Source organism: Rissa tridactyla, chromosome 3 (assembly GCF_028500815.1).
Source record: "Rissa tridactyla isolate bRisTri1 chromosome 3, bRisTri1.patW.cur.20221130, whole genome shotgun sequence".
Classification (NCBI taxonomy): Eukaryota; Metazoa; Chordata; class Aves; order Charadriiformes; family Laridae; genus Rissa; species Rissa tridactyla.
The window spans coordinates 11,202,458-11,221,263 of record NC_071468.1 but is presented as its reverse complement, the minus strand read 5'-3'; the positions used below and the strand labels follow the sequence as shown (position 1 = coordinate 11,221,263).

Sequence of the window (18,806 nt, the reverse complement as noted above, 5' to 3'; positions counted from 1 at the left end):
TTACATTTTCAAAAATGGAAAGGAGGGAGGCCCAGTCCGTTGCTCACACAGCTGAATTAGGGATAGCATTAAGTAGTAATACTCTTACCCAGTTTTATTTTTCATTAATACCACTCCCAGATTGCTAAAAGACACCTTTTAAGAACACACAACATTAAAAATTAAGCTAAAGGCTGTTAAAATTGGCTAAAACATCCTTTAGCTCCAGTTACAATGTATGAAAAATGTAGAGTAAACAGAATATAGACAAAAGGGAGTACAAATAAATTAAAATCTAGAAGGGCCAAGTACAAAATGCTCCCTGCGTATTTATTTAATTTCATACTTAAAAACCTTGATCTAAAAGAGAGAGAAGGAAATGTAAATAAATGGTCCGCTTCTGTCAACACGATCTATGTAACTCTTCTGTTCTTGCTGCTTGGTTGGATGAAAGTCATGATGCACTTGAAACTGCCAGCTTTTTGAGATGGTCCATGAACACCTGGAGACTAACATCATCTGTCAAGATTGGTGCTCCCGATTCCTGCATAAAAATAAAGAAATAATGAGCCTAAAATAGTGGTGTTAACACTGGAGTCTAACTGAAAGCAAATCAGATGTCAGCATTCTGAACGAATTGCCTGCTGAATCAACCACCTTTTTTGCCCACAAAGGACAGATACCTAGCAGAAAGATGCTACTCATTGCACTAGAGGATAGTGTCAGTGCTGTTTCCAATCTAAACTACTGGGAAAAAAAACGTCTCTTCTTTCTAAAACATTAGGAATTTTGCTGCCCAGAGCTCTACACAAACAAGGTAAAGAAAGAGGATATAAAAGTCTCGTATTGTCAGATAAATTAAATCTTTATGTATCCATATGCTAGTTACTTTTTTCCAGAATACTAAATACACTGTGACCTACGAGTTTTAAATCATTTTTGTAGGGAAGGGTGGAGATAAATTTCTACATCAGGTCATCTGAAACCTCTAAAGAGCATATTCTACACCAAATTAGCTGCTTCCTTCAGTAGCAGCCACCACAGAAAGCTCGCCTGCTCCGCCTGTGCCCCACGTGTCGCTGGGATACAGGAAGGGAGATGGAAGGGGCAAAGCACTCCTTGTGGAGACCATTCATCTCCTGCCATTAATCTGCTGAGGTACTGAGCTGTTCTGGCAGCACCTCTATTTGGGCAGCCATTCCTTGGATCCATGGAGAAAAAGCCCCAAAGTCAACTGGATTTTGTGGAAAACGGGGAGGGGGGCGATTCAGTACAAGAACAGGAATACAAGCTTAGTCATTCATGCTTGAAAACGGTATTTTGATCATCTTGTCATCTAGTGCTCCCCACCAGTACTGTTTATCTTATCAACAACCATGGATTTGAATAAGCAGGTTGAATGAAAATCTAACGTGCCTAAGCTTTAGAGACAAATCTCATAAATCAGCTCTGTCTTTTAAAATGCTACAATTATTACAGTCTCAGCTGGTAATGCCATTATCAGATCCTTTGGCACACAGAAATAACCTTGTTTCCTCGCACCGTAAGATTTTCAAATCCAGTCACATGTGTCTGCAAAAAGCTCTTAGGCAAGAAAGAGAGGACAAGTGTAACCTGCTCACAGTTTGTGGCCAGGTGGAGAAATAGGATGACTACTACGCAGACAAATACGTAAATGTATATTTTACAGCATTCCCAAACATGAGCAGCTCTTCCATTGCTTACCTGTCCCCAGGCATAGAGGTTATTGTGGGTCTGAGAAGGGTTCACTTTAGACAAGAGGAACCGGGCCTATTAAGACAAAACATCAGAGAAGTAGTTATGTAAAATGGCAGACCTGTCAGCTCCCTCAAGACTCCTTACTGCCTTAGATCATGACTAACGATGTCTCCCTGCTTTTGCAAGGTACAAATTTAACTTAAACAGGTTTCAAGTCCAGAAACAGCCCTGCTCCACAGACAACTTCTCTGCAGGGGGCACAGAGTGCTCTGCTACAGCAAGCAGCGCTGGCCTGGCAGGGCAGCTCCGGTTCCATGTGACACGGACATGTCACCAGCACTGTCCCTCGCACGCCCCCATCCGCTCTTTGGAAAAGAGGTCAGTGGAGAACCGGCATAACATGGTCACATCAGAAATTAATACCAAATGTTTGTTTTGGAGCATCAGTTCCAGGCCCTTCACTGCTACAAACAAGCCAGATACAGACAAGCACAGCACAACTGCAATTCCAGGAAGAGCAAAAACAGGAACTATTTTATATCCTCCTTCAGCATCCAAGAATAAAGGAACAGATGGTCAATCACTCAGTGTAACTTACTGTCCTGGCAAGTTAACTGCACTCCCTGTCTTGGGTAAGTTTAGATATGGAGCCAAATTATTTCTTTCCAACCTCTTTGGGGAATAAAAAGATAATTAAGCTGGCTTTTTTGTTTCTTTGTTTTGTTTTTTTTTTTCCCATCCTCAGATTTCAGAAGCACATCCAGCGTGTGACTGATTTATTAAAAGACAACGTTGTAGTAAGAGCTCATGAGAAAATATGCAAGCTCTATACTTTGAAAAGCTAAATTACCACTGTATTTAACTTACAGAACCACCCTTTTAGTAAAGCAGAACAAGACAGGTATTTGCTCTATTCAACAACATAAAAAGTTCCTCGATAAACCTGCTTACCTGACTGCCCCCATGTTCAGTGTGGATGTAACGCGGCATCGGGAATCTAGTCTGCAAGATTTCCTGGGCATCATCCAGTGGGGCTTGCAGTAGGTGCTTGAAGTTTTCATATTCAGGCATGTCTTGGTAACCGGCTTTCTGCCACTGTGCGATAGTCTATTGACGGGACAGGGAGGAAATGAAAAAATAACAGAGATGTCTGCAAGCCTCCCCTTCTTAATCTGCATGTCTTAAGGCAGCAGAATGTTACATGTACTTCGGCTTAAACAGCACAGGGCAAATGCTTTTTTTTCCACTATTCTGGCAATAACATTATTTAGTTTCTGTCTGTTCCTGAATTTAAGAACAGGCACTCAACACAAGAGCTGGTAGCAGTTTGTGCGCTGCAAGAGCAATTTGTTAAAAGTGATCTTCAAGCCTTTACGTTTCAGCCTGTGCCAACACAGAAACACAAAGCATTTATAAATCACTGGCATTTTAAATCTGTCTTGGTCTTAAAGGAAGCAGCCTTACAGTATTTTTAAGGTACTTAACAATATGTACCTAACAATTGCTCTGTACATGCGCAGATCACACACTTAGCTCTTCCTTTGTCTAAATTTTACCCAGTTGCTGAGTGTCTTGCTCTGCAACAGTAGGTAGAAACTATTTAAGGTAACTCTGGAAGATTTATTTCATTGTTGACTCAAGCGTTCGACTCCTGTCCACATCAGCTGGGTATCTCTGCTCAGTTCTCAAAGAGAATTAATTCTATATGGACTGAAGTTGGGAGCTAATAATGGAGCTGCCGCAAACTATCATGCCAAACTTTGTGCATTATAATAGCAGTCATTAAATGAAGTAACTTAGTTCAAAAACAAAGGGAACAATTAAATGCATCCCAAAAAGTTTTCACTAGTAGGAATGTTTGACCATAAACTAAGATGGGTTTATTTAAACTACTCCAATCTGATGCCATGTTTAGGTACAAAAAACTGGATGAGGGCCTCTCCCCAAGCATGACTATAAAGGATATGAGGGGGAAAAAGACATCAAAGAACAGGGAGATTTCCAGAGAAAAAAAATGGAAAGCCAGCTTCCTCTTCATCCCTTATCCCTTAACTACTGCAGGGTGTGAGACATTTCCATTCTGCAGCTACAATAGCATACCAGTCTCTTATGAAACCTGGCAGGACTGAAATACAGATCTCCAGGTCTGCATACTGAGGAGGAACTGGAAAGCCAAGGCTTCGCATATTGGTATAAATCTGGATGTTTAGAAGCCGCCCTAAGGATGTAGGCCCTTTAGGATGTACCTGAAGTGGCCAGAGTTACCTCAGTCAATATGGAAGTAAAATAGCTACTGATAAAAACGTCCAATATTTAAAAGCAAAAACTGGAAAAATTTGTAACGGATTTCTTTAAAAGCAGCAGTATTTGAGCATCAAAACCCAGCAACCAGGTACGTCTTGTATCTGAAAATCAAACTGCAGCTCTCTGCTCTGCTTAGTTTCAAGTTTCTCTGTCCTTTTCCAGGCATGGTAAGGGACCATCTTCATTACCAAACTAACATGACAGCTATTCCTCAGTGCAGAACACATCCTTGGCAACTCCAGTAGGATTTTTTTTGATAACTGGGACAGTGGGGGAAATTGTATTAAAACTGGCAACATGTATATGATGTCATTATGCTAGTGTGGGCTTTGCCAGCAGCTCTTTTCATACTAACAGTGACACTGTCTGCAGGCATGGCAGGAGGGAGGGAGTGCAAAGAGAGAACGTATTTCACTGTACCTCACCAAGGTAGATAACTATCTGGAAGAAAGTATCCATCAGGAGGATTCTGTCAGGAAGAATACTGCTGCTGTCCAAAAGCACTGGCTGGGGAAAATAAAAAAGAGTAAGTCAGGCGCCACTAAGGCCTCAGAACTGTACTAACCTTCATGGTTGGCCGAACAGCTTGCTCAGCCCTGCCCAAATGGACGCGACTCCACCACCAGCTGCTCAGCCCATGTGAATGCCTTGCAGAGCACGGTCAGGCTCCTGCTCATTACTGAATGGAGCAGTGCGTTATCAGCTGCTGTATGAAGCGCAGGATGCGAGAGAGAAACGATCTCGAACAAGATTATCTCAAGAATAATAAGGAATAACACTCTGGCAAATGCGGCCAAGAATGTTTCAAAGTGTTACTCCAGCAGCTCCTGCGTTTCTTTCCTGCCAGAGACCCTCCTTTCAAGGGAATACATGTCTGTCCATGGAATACTTGCACATAGTTAAACACTGCTGCATAAACACCTGAAAACAAGCAGCTGGTGGGAGATTACGACCTGGACGGGATGAGGCTTGCTGACTTACGCAGTGGAGGTGGCAGCCTCTGGCAGAGAAGCAAAAGTGATACTGACAGCTGCAATATTCACCAGATGTTGAAGAGTGGGAACTGTGACTTGGGGGGGGGGAGGGGGAGAAGGTGGGGAGGTTCTTTTTTGGGGAGTTTTTTGACATTTTTGTCTTTTTTAATCAAAGCTGTAAGCTTACTGAAAACACAATTCGTATTTTACCTTGCCCCATCTCAGTTTTTAATAATTACCTTGATTAAAAAAAAATATATAGGGGCCTTTTTGCTGAAATAGTATTACTCTGACTGAATACTCGTTATTTTGGATTGGTCCACCTCTTCTAGTTGAACAGGGACTCACCTCAGGAGGTCCATGGAAAGAATAAGCATAAAGGATGGGCTGGATCATAATAAGAGACTGGGTCAGATCTTGCCTAGCAAAGTGGTGACGGTAGTAAGAAGATTCATCTGGACTGTTATTGAAGACCTGCAGGAATGGGGAGCGTCGCAGATGGAACATGAACTGCACCAGAAAGATGAGTGAGAAGAGAAATGTAAGGAAGTTGCCAAAACCTCTGCACCCATCTCCAGTCTTTCTGAACAGCAAATTCTTATTAACTCCTCAGAGTTCTTCCCTTACCAGTCATTTGCAGCACTGAACTACAGAACCAGCCCACCAAATTAAAACAACATCTGTTTCTCCCCTCTTGAATTTGATAAACGGTACAAGACATTTTATCATCACTCTCACTCATCCTTGCACACTTTTCCCATGGCTCTGTGAAGTTCTTACCTGGGGATACAAAGAAAATGATTCCGATAATCTGAAGGAGTTGGGATCATCTTTGTTGTATTGTCCAAATTTCTGACACTGTTGGAAGCAAAATGGATACTTTGGTTATCTCTCTCTTCTTTTGTTTTTGATTTTGTTTTTTGGGGGGGAGGGGGGTTGTTGTTTGGGTTTTTTTAGAATTAACACTTTTTATTTTGGAAGGGTGTTCTTTTGGTTCTTTTTAAACAGAGCAACCAAGGCATGAAAATGACAATAACAAGTAATATAAAAATTACTTCTCTTTACAGCACTCGTTTCTGTATGTTACTGGAATGACATCTATTTATCTGAGTAATCTGGATTTGAAATTATCTAAGAATGAAAGAAACAGTGCTTGTACTACTACCCAATATTTTTCCATTAAATCAGGGGTACTACATTACACCTAAACTGCTTTGTATGCTACGAAACACTTTGGCAGCAACTCTACATCCTTCTGGAGCAGCAGCAGCCTGGCATTTCACTAACTGCTTCCCTGAGAATAAGAAGCATCAATGGTTTTAGCAATTTAACTATAAATGACTGTGCAATCATTTCAGCATGCCCGTGTGTGTTTTGGTACTCAAATCTTTATTTGATACTGGTCCCGTTTTTTCAGTGTCTGATGTGCTGTATGTGTTAGTATCAACTCCACAGGGTGTCTGGACAAAGCCAGCACCAATTTAGGCAATTCAGGCTTCTGAAATTCAAAGAGACAGTATGAAGTTGCAGAAGTGATTACTACCCTGAACTTGGCACCGGTGAGCCCACATCTGAATGCTGTGTCCAGTTTGGGGCTCCCCAGTGCAAGACAGAGATGGATATACTGGATTGAGTTTAGCAGAGGCCACCAAGCTGGTCAGGCGCTGGGGCACCTCATGTAGAAAGAGAGGCTGAAGAACCTGCGTTTGTTCAGCCTGGTGAAAAGTGGGATTAGGGGGTCCCATCGCTGTCTACAGCTACCCAACAGATAGCTGGAGAAATGGAAATTCTGATGGGAGTGAGGGGGAGAAAATAAAAGAAAAAAGAAAAAAAATCAGTGACAGTGATAAACACTGGAACAAGTTATCAAGAGAAGCAAGAGATCTTCAAAACTCAACTGAACAAGACCTGGAGCAACCTTAAGTTCAAAGCTGGCCCTACTTTGAGCAGGGGAGTTGAACCAGAGACCTCCAGAGGTCCCTTCCCACCTGCATTATTCTGTGTTTCACTATCACTTCTTTAATCTCAGGTTTAACCCTTTCAGCATAACAGATCATACTGGCTTCTGAGCTATTGTGTACTACAACTATGTGACCGTGATCAGAGCACAAATGAAGCAAGTCAATCTGAAAAAAAGAACGGTGTTTTCATTTCCAGAGACCATTTTTAACAAAAACAAGAACACACACAACTGCAGGCTATTGGCCTTACCAGTCTAATCAGCTGTCTGTCCAGCCATCGCAGAACATCAGGTCCCTCCTCAGACTCAGCTCTGTACACTCCCAGTCGTGCCATCAGCACAGCAGCTGCTTCCTGGTCAAACGCAGCTTCTATATGCTGGAGTTGACTCTGTGCATCTGCCCAACTACAAGGTTAGTAAAGAGTTAGTGCTACGTGCACTCACCTTCAGCAAAACCCAAACCAGATTCAGCCTCTGCTGCCAATGCATGCAACAAAATGCTAGAAAAATTCCAGAACAGACTGCAGCTTCAGTTTCTGCCATTCTGCCAAAGAACTGGCATGAGATACTCACTTTCTGGCTATGGTGGTGACACGAATGCGTTTCTGCGTACTGGAGTGTTGATACTGAGTGACAAACTGCACTGCCCCTCTGCCTCCCTGAGGTATTGGTGCGTTGTGCTGCAAATGAAACAAGGTAAGCCTTCAAAACGGGCTGGCTTTTCCATAACTCTGTACACTACAGAGAACTCCAGGGCACCATTTAAGCAATCATAGAATAAGTACAAGCTAGAGACGGACCAGAGAAGAGAGGTGGATGTGTTAGTGTTGTGTTTTCCAGCAGCCCGCAGAGTCAACTGGTGCTGGACCCATTTAATATTGTGCCTGACACTTCCTCAGCTTGTCCCTTAAAGGATGGCAGCAACTTATCATCTCTATAGCAATAAACATAAGAATGGCAGTACAAGGCCTGAGCAAAGGTCCTGTGAGTCCACCATCCTATTCCCACCAGTAACAAGCCCACACAGCAGAGAAGTCAAAGAGGCACACACATGGAATAGAATTCCTTCGGGGTGGTCTTCCTAGCTTCTAGCTGCCACATGCTCAGAAACTTCCCCAGCCAAAAGTTGCTTCCCAGCCACCAAGTTATTACAACTTGGAGGAGCAACTCTCCAAGAATTTGAAGGTATTTATACTTTTATTCTCCACAGCACCTACTGACAAAAAGACAATTTCTTTTTTGTTAAATAAATACTACAGGAACACAAGGAAAGAATGCAGGGTTTGTACAGAACAAGAGTATTAGGCAATTTATGCATATGAAAACAACCTCTGAGACTATTTCTTTGGCACAGAACACTTGGTTGCTTTGCAACCATCCATCTGCAACACAGGGGATGTCGTTGCATTTCCTGGCCCTGTTACAAACAAATAGTTTGGTGCATAAAAAACAACCAAAAAAAACGAGAAGCCAGGACTGACCTGATTTACCACTTCAAAGTAAATGGCCAGAGTTGTGCTGGGATCCAGACTACAAATTTTCCATTGAGATGTTCCTCCAACTCCAAGCTCCTGCACAGAATTGAAAAGAAAGCAGCATTTTTGTCTCTAGCAGCATGTTAAATTCTGATCAGAGGTGCAAGTTACGGCAGGCCTTCTAGATTTCTTATCTTTTGGGTGTGAACGCAGTTACTGAAGGACATACAGTTAAAAGAAAGCCTTTATGGGGTAAGAATTTAGTCTAGGAAAGACTGTCTTTTCCTAGGGATGTTTCCAAATTGTTCTTCTCATTGAAAAGTTTGACGTTCTAGCTGAGCTGTAGGTCTAGACAGAAGCTTTGCACTGTTTATTTACTTCTTTATTAAAGATTTTTCCATGTCAGAAACTTACGTTTTCAGAGACACATGGTCCTTTAGCATTCAGCGATATGCATGGTCCAATAGCTCCCGCAATTTTCAGCTCCCTAGAGGTCTAAAATAAGGTAAAAAAAAGTTGGTTTTTTTTTGTTTTTTAAATCAAGTCAGTCAAACAGAATACACACAGACTAAATCAGCTGCTCAGCTTTGGTCAGATTTTCCTAGATCACCTACTGCTACAGTTACTGAATGTAAGAGAATCTACATAGTCACATTTTAATAATGAAGACATATTTACAGTGACCACAAGAGAGTATGAAATGTTCCTTGCTGAGTGAGGAGAGGCTGAGCACAGCAGCTCAGCTGCCTTTTTTTTTTTTTTTTTTTTTTTAAACACACACACACACACAAACTTAGTAAGCTTCCAAACAAAAATCCCTCTGCTCGCTCCAGTATGGTTCTTCTCTCAAAACAGGCACTACAGCTGACCTCAAACACGTAGAATTTTCTACGCCCCAGATACTTAAATCGACTTTCAAATGAACAGCACTTGTATTTCCCAGTTAATGTCATTCAATTACATTATCTCTCACCTTCACATCCAAACTTGCACCAAAAGCCATCCGAAATTCCCCGTTGAACCCTTTGTTAAATACCCGCTGGAAGGTTTGCTTGAAAAGAGAAGTGTTGAAGGAGTCTCCCATCACCATTTGTCCTCTGGGAAAGAAAAAACAATACAGAGAGGAACTGAAGCAACTGGGAACTAGAAGTAAGGCACAAAGGATACATCCCTCCAACTCTCATGCATGCAAACACGTGCAGAAACTGTTTTAAAGCATGCCTTTGCATAGGTGGAATTCACATCAGGGAACACAATTCATGGACGTCTCTTCCAAAGCCAAACAAGTTAATGCTCCATCTTTGCCAGCTTGCTTTCTCAACTATATTTCTTGCCCTTTAGCTGCCTTAAAAATGCTCATGTTCCACCAGATAGAAATATCTCAACCCAGGAAAGAGCTTTGCTGAGCCTGCCTTCCCCGAGTAGGGAACCACCCACACTACAGACAGGATGGCTGCAGCACAAGGACAGGTGCATGGGTCTGTGCTCTGCCTTCCCCAAGTGCCTTGGTTAACCCAGGCCTGATCATATGGAGCTTAGTCATGCAACCAAAGGGTCAAACAATCTCTCTTCTGCTTACTGAGTATTACATGAGTATTTACAAATACCTTGCATTTGCGCAAACCATCTTTTGACTCCCTAGACACAGCAGTTTTTAAATGGTAAATAAGACATGTTGAGCCCGGTTTAGCACACAGACTCCCTCACAGAGACTGTAAGGTTTTCAGCAATATGGAACACAGACATTTACCCCTTAGAGACGTCACTTAAAACTAGACCCAAGGAAGCTGAGAATCCCTGGAGAAAGCTCAAGTGAGCTGTTAAGCAGAGCAAATCTGCCCAACGCAAGGAAAGCTTCTACCCACCACTGGTAGCAGAGCCTGACGCTCTGCTCTTCTGACGGCACTTCAGTCATGCACACACCATAAAGCACGGCATCTCTATCCCATAAATTCTGGAAAGGATACTTGCTGTCTCCCAAGGAGGCAGAAGGCATTTGCAAAAGATATGTTGCGCCATGCTTTAGAATACCTTTTTCAAAGCAGGACATGGAGTTTTCTACCAGCAGTGCTAATTCACATGCTGTTTTGAGACTTCAGAAATGTGGACTGGGATCAGGGGAGGTTTGCCATATATATCCTGGCAAATTCAAACCACAGTTTAGAATAGAATGATAAAAATCTTACCCTTTTGCCCTGATAGCAAACTTAACTGCTTTCTGAACCATTCTCCCCCTCAAAAAAAAAAAAAAGGCCAGGTCCCAACTTTGTGCTCTCCTGCTATGAACATACCCGGTGAGGTTTGCACAACACTTCATCTCTAGCAGTCCAGTCTGATCCAGGGCGCAGGCATAGATGTCAATGCAATGCCCGTTGGCTGCAGTGCGATTAGCCAGAGTCTCGTAGTGCTGGGGAAAATACACACGGTGTTTAGGATGCCACAATGGGCAATTTTTCTACGGCTCTCCAGCTGAGGCCAACACATGAAACACAAGGTAAAAAGCAATTAGCAGTGCTGTAGTAACTAAACAGCTGTTGGCTCTTACTGCTCTGCTGGAACATGCTTCACCCTCCTAGGAATGGAGGGTTTGCACGTGGATGAGCTCGAGTTGCATGTCACAAATACAGAGAGTGGATGAACTGCATGGGATCTTTGTCTGTGGTAACTTAGTGGAAACCCAAAGGCTTCCAGGTGATAGTTAAAAGAACAGGTGTCATACTGCTTCCTCTAAGCTGGCAGGCACATTTCATGCCTGACATTTTAACTATTTTAACTGTTCTTTCATAAGCCAGGAAGACAAAGGAAGCCTTCTGGACGTGACCAATTCTTAGAAGACAGGTTTTTTTCTCCCCAGAAGGAGATACGACGACACTGATGAACAAACTCTCCACCCACCATCAGCTACGAAACAGCACTGAAATACTACTTTCTCTGAGAAGGCACAAGACTGCGCTGGAAAAGTAACCAGGAGGAAGTCTTTTTTACTCTTCCCTTGACCATTCTCACAGTTTAACGTACACAAAAGGCTCAGGCACTTCAAGGACAACCATGCAAATATCTGGACATACTGTTCCCACATCAAGAGAATGGAATATGTTTATTCCCTGGGGAAGGACACTGAGCAGCTGTCAACATAGCAGTGTATGTAGGTTTGTGTTAGGCCCTTTCCCCCCATTTACTGTTCTGACACAATATTCAGTTTTTGTTTTTTTAAACACAACCAGCAGACACTAGCACCTACTTTGGTGGCCTTCTTCATGAACCTTGCATTGTCCTTCTCTATGTCATGCCAAGAACGGATGGGTGTTTTCAGTTCATCTCCTACCACCATGCCTGGTCCTTGTGTTGGTGGCCCACCTGTAAACAGCATTATTCTGGCCCCAGTGTTTGGAAATGTGCCCTAAAATAAAAATACAGACTTGTATCAGAAAGAGAGAGAGAGAAAAAAAAAAGGTGGGAGGGAAGGGAGAGAGACTGATTAAATGGCAATTTCTGCAATGTCATTAGGGACCTGTCTCTGCTAGAGGCTGCTTTGACAAATAGCAATGCATTTCCTGACAGTCGCAGCACTCTCAAGTTCAGACTGAAGCTACGTCAAGCTTCATGTCCTCATAACAGGAAGCAGGCAGTTTCTGTTTTTACTTACTTTATCTGAGATGACCCTCAGGTAAACCCAGTGCGTAGTATCACCTCCATATGGCGACACATGCGAAAATTGGAGACCTTTAAACATCTGCATATTTTACCATTTAGTTGTAAACTCTCAGCCCACTCTACACCAGCTGCTGCTAATTCGTATCAAACATCAGTAGAGACAAATTGCACCTCTGCAGCACAAACTAACTGGGCCACAGACCAAGCTGGCCTGACGCTTGCGCATGTCTCGGCAAAGACTGCCACGTGCTTACTTTGATCAGCTCATCTCAAAAAAACAACAGCACTAAGAGTACCTCCAGTAAGCCAACAGCAATCGAAAGAGCTACTCCAGTGGAACGTAAAGGCCTCTTTCCCTGGGTCACTGGCCATGGGTCCCTTTGCAGTTCTCCAAGCAGATCTGTTAAATTCATGTCAATCTTATGTACTGGCTGCAGAAACCTGCAAAAGTTCAAATAAAATGCTTTCCTACTTATAAGTCCTTTCAGTTTAGAGAAGAAAGAAAGTGCCTCTTTGTTTCTGGCACACATAAACTGCACTGAGATAGTTATCAGAAGCGAAAAGTCATGTGGCATGTTCCCTTACATCCAAACTTTCTAAGATAACAGGCCTGTGCAAAATAAACAATTTGATCAAAGCAAGACATCAGGAACTGACAAGAATGCAAAGTCACATAAAGCACAGGGAAGAACTTCAATGGTGATTTAGTCTACGAAAACGCAAAAGAGCTGCCACTGAAAAAGAGGGGCTGAGAAAGAGAAAACTGTATTGAACGGAGGCATATACAGCTTTACTGTTCAGTGGTCACTCCTTGCCCGCCAATCATCTTTTTGGACTTGCTGGGTCAGGGGGCAGGATGTGGTATGTAGGGTTGTTATGCATAGAGCAGACCCCCTCATTGGCTGGTCAATCAAAAAGACAGGTCCTTGCTCCAGAGGACTCCTGAGCAATACACTTTCCAAAGACAGCTACTCTGTTTTCAAGTAGGAATCTAGCCTGAATGGCAATCATGTTCTCGCAACTGCAAAACCAAGATACTATAGAAGTCTAATACATTGCCTACAGCCCTAGTAAATCCCATCCATACATATCATTTGATGTAGGGAAACAACCATGACAAGACAATACCATCCAAATCTTCTTACAAAGACTCCTCTTGGGAAACGCCCGTTTAGAAGCGTGACCCCAAAGAGGCATAAAACATTTGCCCCACTCTTCTGCTGTGCTGGTGCAGCATACCTGCTTGAAATAACAGGTTGCTCTGGAGTTTGAAGAGGTCTTCCCTGTTGAATGGGAACAGCTGGCCTTGAAAGCCCAAGCATATCCTAGAGAACAGAAAAAAGGAGGCAGAGGAGATGTACCATTTAAACACTAAACATATTATTTGCTGTTAAGCAATATACCCTGAGGCCTGCAATACTGTAGCATTAAATACATTAAAATCTGTTGAATTATTAATCTTTGAACTCCCATTAGGAATGGATCAATGGGTCCATTATGCAAGATGCACAAACTCTATCTTGGACAAGCTTTCAATGAATTTACAAAGGCAAAAAGACAGGACAGATATTGGGAGGGAAACAGGGTAACAGTTAAGAGCACTGAACCTTCCTTCTTCCCCAAGTGCCCCGAGCTTGAAAGACCACCAGTGGTGTCAACAGAGCTAACAGGAACAAGCCACCAGCCTGAGATGGCTGAACATACCTGTATTTGCTTAGCTGTCAAGTCCTTTGTGCCCCTAAACACGTAGCTCTTGGAAATGCCTTCACAGCTCAGCTCGTGAACCTGGACCATTCTGCCAAAAGTGATAAGCCCCACTAGAGCGTCGGCAGGCAGCAGACTTAGGGACATCTGGAGGGACTCCTTCAGCGCCTGCAAGTCCTCCTCCTCCAAGCATGTGTCGACAACATACAGGAAGATCAATGGTGTCTGTGGACCTCGCTAATATGGAAAGAGATGGATTTACTAGGCGCATGCATATGCCAGGTGACATTTTATAATGCCACCAACCAAGGAATAAAATGAGCCCTATCTTAAGCACCTTCCAGAAATGTTACTTATTTGCTAAGTAAATCTAATACATGCATAAGCTGTCATAAACAAGACAATTCTGGGGGCTTCAGACTTGCCTGTGATTCACTTACCTGCACTATATATTCAATTGTTGAAAACTGAGGCATAAGCTCTGCTGGTTGATTGACTTCAGATATGCCTGCATATGCCGGAGGGAACTGAAAAAGGGAACAAAAAATTAGGACAAGGAAGTTTCAGAACAGAAATGTAGGGCCCTCCTCCGCAGTACAGAGGCTGCCCTGCTCATGATGTGGTTATTCAAATCTTTATTTATTGCCACTGCACCAACAGTGAAGTATGGACAGCTGCTCAATCTGGTGTAAATAAAAGGTAGGACTAAAGCAGTGATTATGCATTAGCTGAAATTCATTTAGACATGCAACAGTTTCCGATGGCAAAAGTCTACTCAAATCTAATGAACTTCATACTAGGCAAGAACAGTAAACGATAAGTGCAAAAAACACACTGGAAACACATGAGACAAAATAGCATGTTTATCTCCTTCCTATGCCCTGCATCCTGGTAAAGTCACTGGCAAAACGGAACTGAAAATAGACAAGATATCAGGTAAAACAGACCCATTAACAAGTGCCTTTTTCAGCAAGAGAAAAAGGACAAGGGAAGGAATCTAGAAAAGTGGAATTTATACATAAGATACTTTGCCAGAGGAGGCCATCAATAAAGTGTCCACTGAAAAGATGGAAGGGCTGACGCTTTTTCTAACTTACCTGATTTCTCTGGAAACAGAAGTTACAAGCCCAGAGCTTGGCCCGATAGTCAACTTGGCTGCAAGGGAAAGATGAGGTGTTAGTATAACTGCAGGCACAATTTTACAGTGTGGCTTCACAATTATCTATGCTGGTTCACATTACTGAGGAAGAAACAGAATATCAGACACTTCAACTTGAACGACAGGAGTTTTAAGGATTCAGACTCTTGTTCTATTGCCAGAAAGTCCATTAGCTCATCCAGCCCTGCCACTTCCAGGCTTGTCAGTGTGATGGACCACTGACAGCTCTCCGGAGCTTAGCCTTTGGCAGACAGACTTGGGTCTAAGCATTCTTTCACTACACTTGGGCTTATCTCAGTCATCTTATTGTTTGTACAGCTGTAGCACACAAGCACTCCAGTCACAGAGCAGCAGGAGCCATTCACACAGATCCTGCGCAAACACTGAACAAACAGGCTGTTCCCTGCCCCAAAGAGTTTACCCTCCTCAGCCCGTTACAACATCCTGTAACTGCTGCTTATTTCATGGGCTTGATCTCTTCTTACTTCCTCTTACTGGCTTTCCCTGCCTTTTCTCAGCCCAATGCTATGCTCCGACTACGTATGAATCGTATAAATCATCACATGATTTTGGGACCAAGATTATTGCTCTAAAATTCTCAGCAAAACTTCAAAGAAAACCTTGTTGCTCATACTAGAACGGACATACAGGCAGTAGGATGCGTAGGAAGCAGGAAAACAAGCGAACATCACAGCCCAGAGGAAAGTATCAATATAATTATTTTAAGTTTCATCATTCACCACAAAATTCTCTGGGATGGTAAGAGGATTGGCCATTTCCATATCACGTCAGCCTTAATAGCCTCCCCAAAGGCACTCCTCTCTCCTCTGTTTCTGGCAGCTCTAGTAACAGGCTGGCATTCAACATATCTCATTAGGCATGCATAGATTTTATCAAATCCACTACATCTAAATGAATGAGGCTGCCAGGTACTGGGCAGAGAAAAATCGGAATAAGGAAGCAGTGAAGTTCAGATAAAAACTAGGCACTATCCAGCCTCTCTTAACATCCGCAGCCAAGAAATTCATACCAGAGTGGGTTGAGCACCGCTTTGCAAGTCGGCCTGCTACAAAGCACCGGTTCATACTGCACAGGCGGCAGGTCAAGACGCTCCTTCAGTGGGGTCAGAAGACAGGCCAGGGGGACAACCATCCTTGTGGCCTCCAGCCTGCTGGAGGGCCACACGTTCCAGCTGAAACGCACTCCATCACGCTCCTCATTTTGCTGGATGAACTCCAGGTACGTCGCCATGGGACTGCAGAAGCTCTGAAAGGACATAAGCAACACATGTTCAGGCAGCAGTCACTTGTTTGGACAACTGTCCTGCAAAGGAGGGCAGCAGATCAACTACATGAGGCACAAGACATTGCAGGACAAAGCCAATGTGTTATAATGAGTTAATCCCATTATCAAATGAGCCATGTGACTACATTAATCTCTTCTGTCCAGTGCTCTCATCAACATCACAGACAATTAAAACTCCACCAAATCCAATAAAGAAACAAGGAAACAAGGACACTCAAAGCCAGAATGCAAGCTTTTTTCTTGTGATTCACATTTAACATCCCACTCAGCCCCAGGTTGGCCTCAAGTCAATCCTGCCTGACTCAGGTCAGTAAAGGAAAACAGGTCAGACTCATAACACATCCTGAAGCCTTCAGCTAAAACCTTGAGGGGAGAAAAGGAGGCCAAGCCTGAGAACAAAACACTCATCACAAATGTCATCTGGTTGCCAGCCTGCCCTGCTTACAGATGGAAAGGAGAACATGACATAATGGTTAAAAAAAGTCTTTGGTGATTTTAGACACCCTCTTTGCATGGCACCATGTCCCTCTCCCAGTAAGGGAGGAACTGAGAGTCCAGTAGATTTCAGAAAAGACAGGCTATTCAAGGAGGGATATCTCCAACACACCAGAGGAATCACTCTCTGTACCGCCTTACTAAACTCTTCAGAGTAAGACATGAACAAGACTCCCCAGGCCATCCTTACCTTTACGTCTCCGAGAAAGGGAAGGACGAGCCTACTGTAAACTCACTCGTTGAATGCAGCCCACAACCACCACACAGCACTGGCAGCAACTCACAGAGCCAAGAGCAGCAGCACCATGACCCCCTCTGGCCGAGGAAACTCAGAGGTTCGCCTCCAGCTGCAGATGCTCCAGGATTACCTTACTCCTTATCCTCACTGTAGGCAGGAGATTCACGAGGGCCACAGGCGTTAGAAATCAGAAGCATTGCTTCCTCCAAAGGAGGACAAGTTTTGGTGTGTGTTTTCCTACAGACCTCCAAACTGATCACTGTTTTCTTTGTCCTTGCTATTAAGGATGTAAATCATTGGGCATTGCCCTGTATTTCCACCCCCACCTCCGTACAGACAAATGGAAGGGTTTAGCAACACATGCCTACCACAAATGGGTCTGTCAGAGTAAAAGTCAGAGCTGAGCCTCCCTGTAAAAGATCCCACACATCAGAACAGCAAGATAAACACCCGACATCTCAGGTATGCAACGCAACCGCAGTGCAGATTTACTCCGTGTTCCTCCAACCGCAGCCCAGCACCACCACGCCCCTGCACCGGGCCGAGCCCCAGTTGCCCAGCTGGGTTTGGCATGGGCTGTGGCTCTGCTTTTGGGTCAGGATGGCAGGAGGGGAGGTGTCCCCACCCCAATGAGAGCTGTGCAGGGCCGTTTTAGGGCTGGGTGCCTGCTCAATCTGCCAGCTCCCCCCCAGCAGCAGGGCCCTCCAGCCCCAGTCCTGCAGTGACCTCCGGGACCCAGCCCAGTGGTGGAGATGTCCCAAAGCCCCTGTCCAGGAGAGGACAGACCCTTCCAAAGCCTCAGCAGATGAGTGGTGGTAGCATTCCAGTTTCTGTATGAGATCTGCTACAAGGCACACTGCTCACCCACCCCTCCTAGCAAAGCTATCGGCGATACTGCTGAATGTGTTCCAGGGAACGCCACAGATCCCCCAGCTGCTGTGCTCAGCACAGCTATAGGGGACATCACAGATCCTAGACATCACACTAGTGAAGCTATAGGGGCCACCTCTGACCCCCTATGCCTCTGGTCCCCAGCACTGACACAGGGTAAAGCACTGACCCCCTGCACTGCCACAGGTGGCATTGCTGACCCCAGCCCTGCGGGACACTGCCAGGCCCCAGCACCCCCGGGGGACACTACCAAGCCCCGGATTGGCAAAGCTACAGAGGACGCCGCTGAGCCCTGCGCTGCTCTATGGGACGCTGCCAATCCCCATGCAAGCACTGCTGTAGGGGACACCACAGGGCATCCCCAGTGCCTCTCATTGGGGACACCAGTACCCCCCATCAGGGACACCACCGAGCATCCCTAGTACCCCCCATCGGGGACACCAGTACCTCCCATCGGGGACACCACTGAGCCTCCCCACCCCTCTCTAGGGGATGCCACAGATCCCCTAAGCACCCCCTCACAGGGGAGACCACTGACGTCCCACAACCCCCCCTCACAGGGGACACAATGACCCGCCAGACCCTCCCACAGAAGACTCCACTGACCTTCCCTCCACCCCCAGCCCTCCCTCACAGGGGACACCACGGACCCCTCCCCAGGACCCCCCTCACGGGGGACGCCACTCACCCCCACAGCCCCCCGCTACAGGCGACACCACCACCCGCAGTCCCCAAGCACGGCCACGGGCGACGGGAACCCCCGGGAACCCCCCCGCAGCCTCCACCTGCCTTCGCCGCGCCGCTCCCCGCCGCCGTCTCCCGGCAGGCCCCGCGCGGCCGGCAAGGCCAGCTCAGCGGTACCGGGTGCCCGCAGACAAGATGGCGGCGGCGGCGCGCCCCGCCCTCCGCCGGCGAGGCTTCGCCGACATCTTGGTTAAGGGCATCCGAG

The 18,806-nt window shown here is 44.9% G+C and overlaps 1 protein-coding gene across 4 annotated transcripts; it reads right to left on the bottom strand.

Moving 5' to 3' along the window:
• Positions 1 to 73: 73 nt before the first annotated feature.
• On the bottom strand, positions 74 to 18,774 carry SEC23B (SEC23 homolog B, COPII coat complex component). Of its 4 annotated transcripts, none has more exons than XM_054193943.1 (20): positions 18,647 to 18,774; positions 15,959 to 16,194; positions 14,867 to 14,924; positions 14,210 to 14,296; positions 13,770 to 14,006; positions 13,305 to 13,390; positions 12,362 to 12,506; positions 11,653 to 11,811; positions 10,703 to 10,818; positions 9,385 to 9,508; positions 8,826 to 8,906; positions 8,418 to 8,507; positions 7,510 to 7,616; positions 7,188 to 7,341; positions 5,757 to 5,834; positions 5,325 to 5,486; positions 4,423 to 4,509; positions 2,650 to 2,805; positions 1,705 to 1,770; positions 74 to 523 (listed from the first exon to the last, which is right to left on the bottom strand). In XM_054193943.1, exons 2-20 carry the CDS (start codon positions 16,177 to 16,179, stop codon positions 434 to 436), a joined length of 2,304 nt encoding a protein of 767 aa, XP_054049918.1. In that variant the 5' UTR covers positions 16,180 to 16,194; positions 18,647 to 18,774; the 3' UTR covers positions 74 to 433. The 4 variants fall into 4 exon arrangements, with proteins under 4 accessions (XP_054049918.1, XP_054049919.1, XP_054049917.1 ...); XM_054193944.1 differs by having other exon boundaries at positions 18,643 to 18,726; XM_054193942.1 differs by having other exon boundaries at positions 18,546 to 18,683.
• Positions 18,775 to 18,806: the final 32 nt, after the last annotated feature.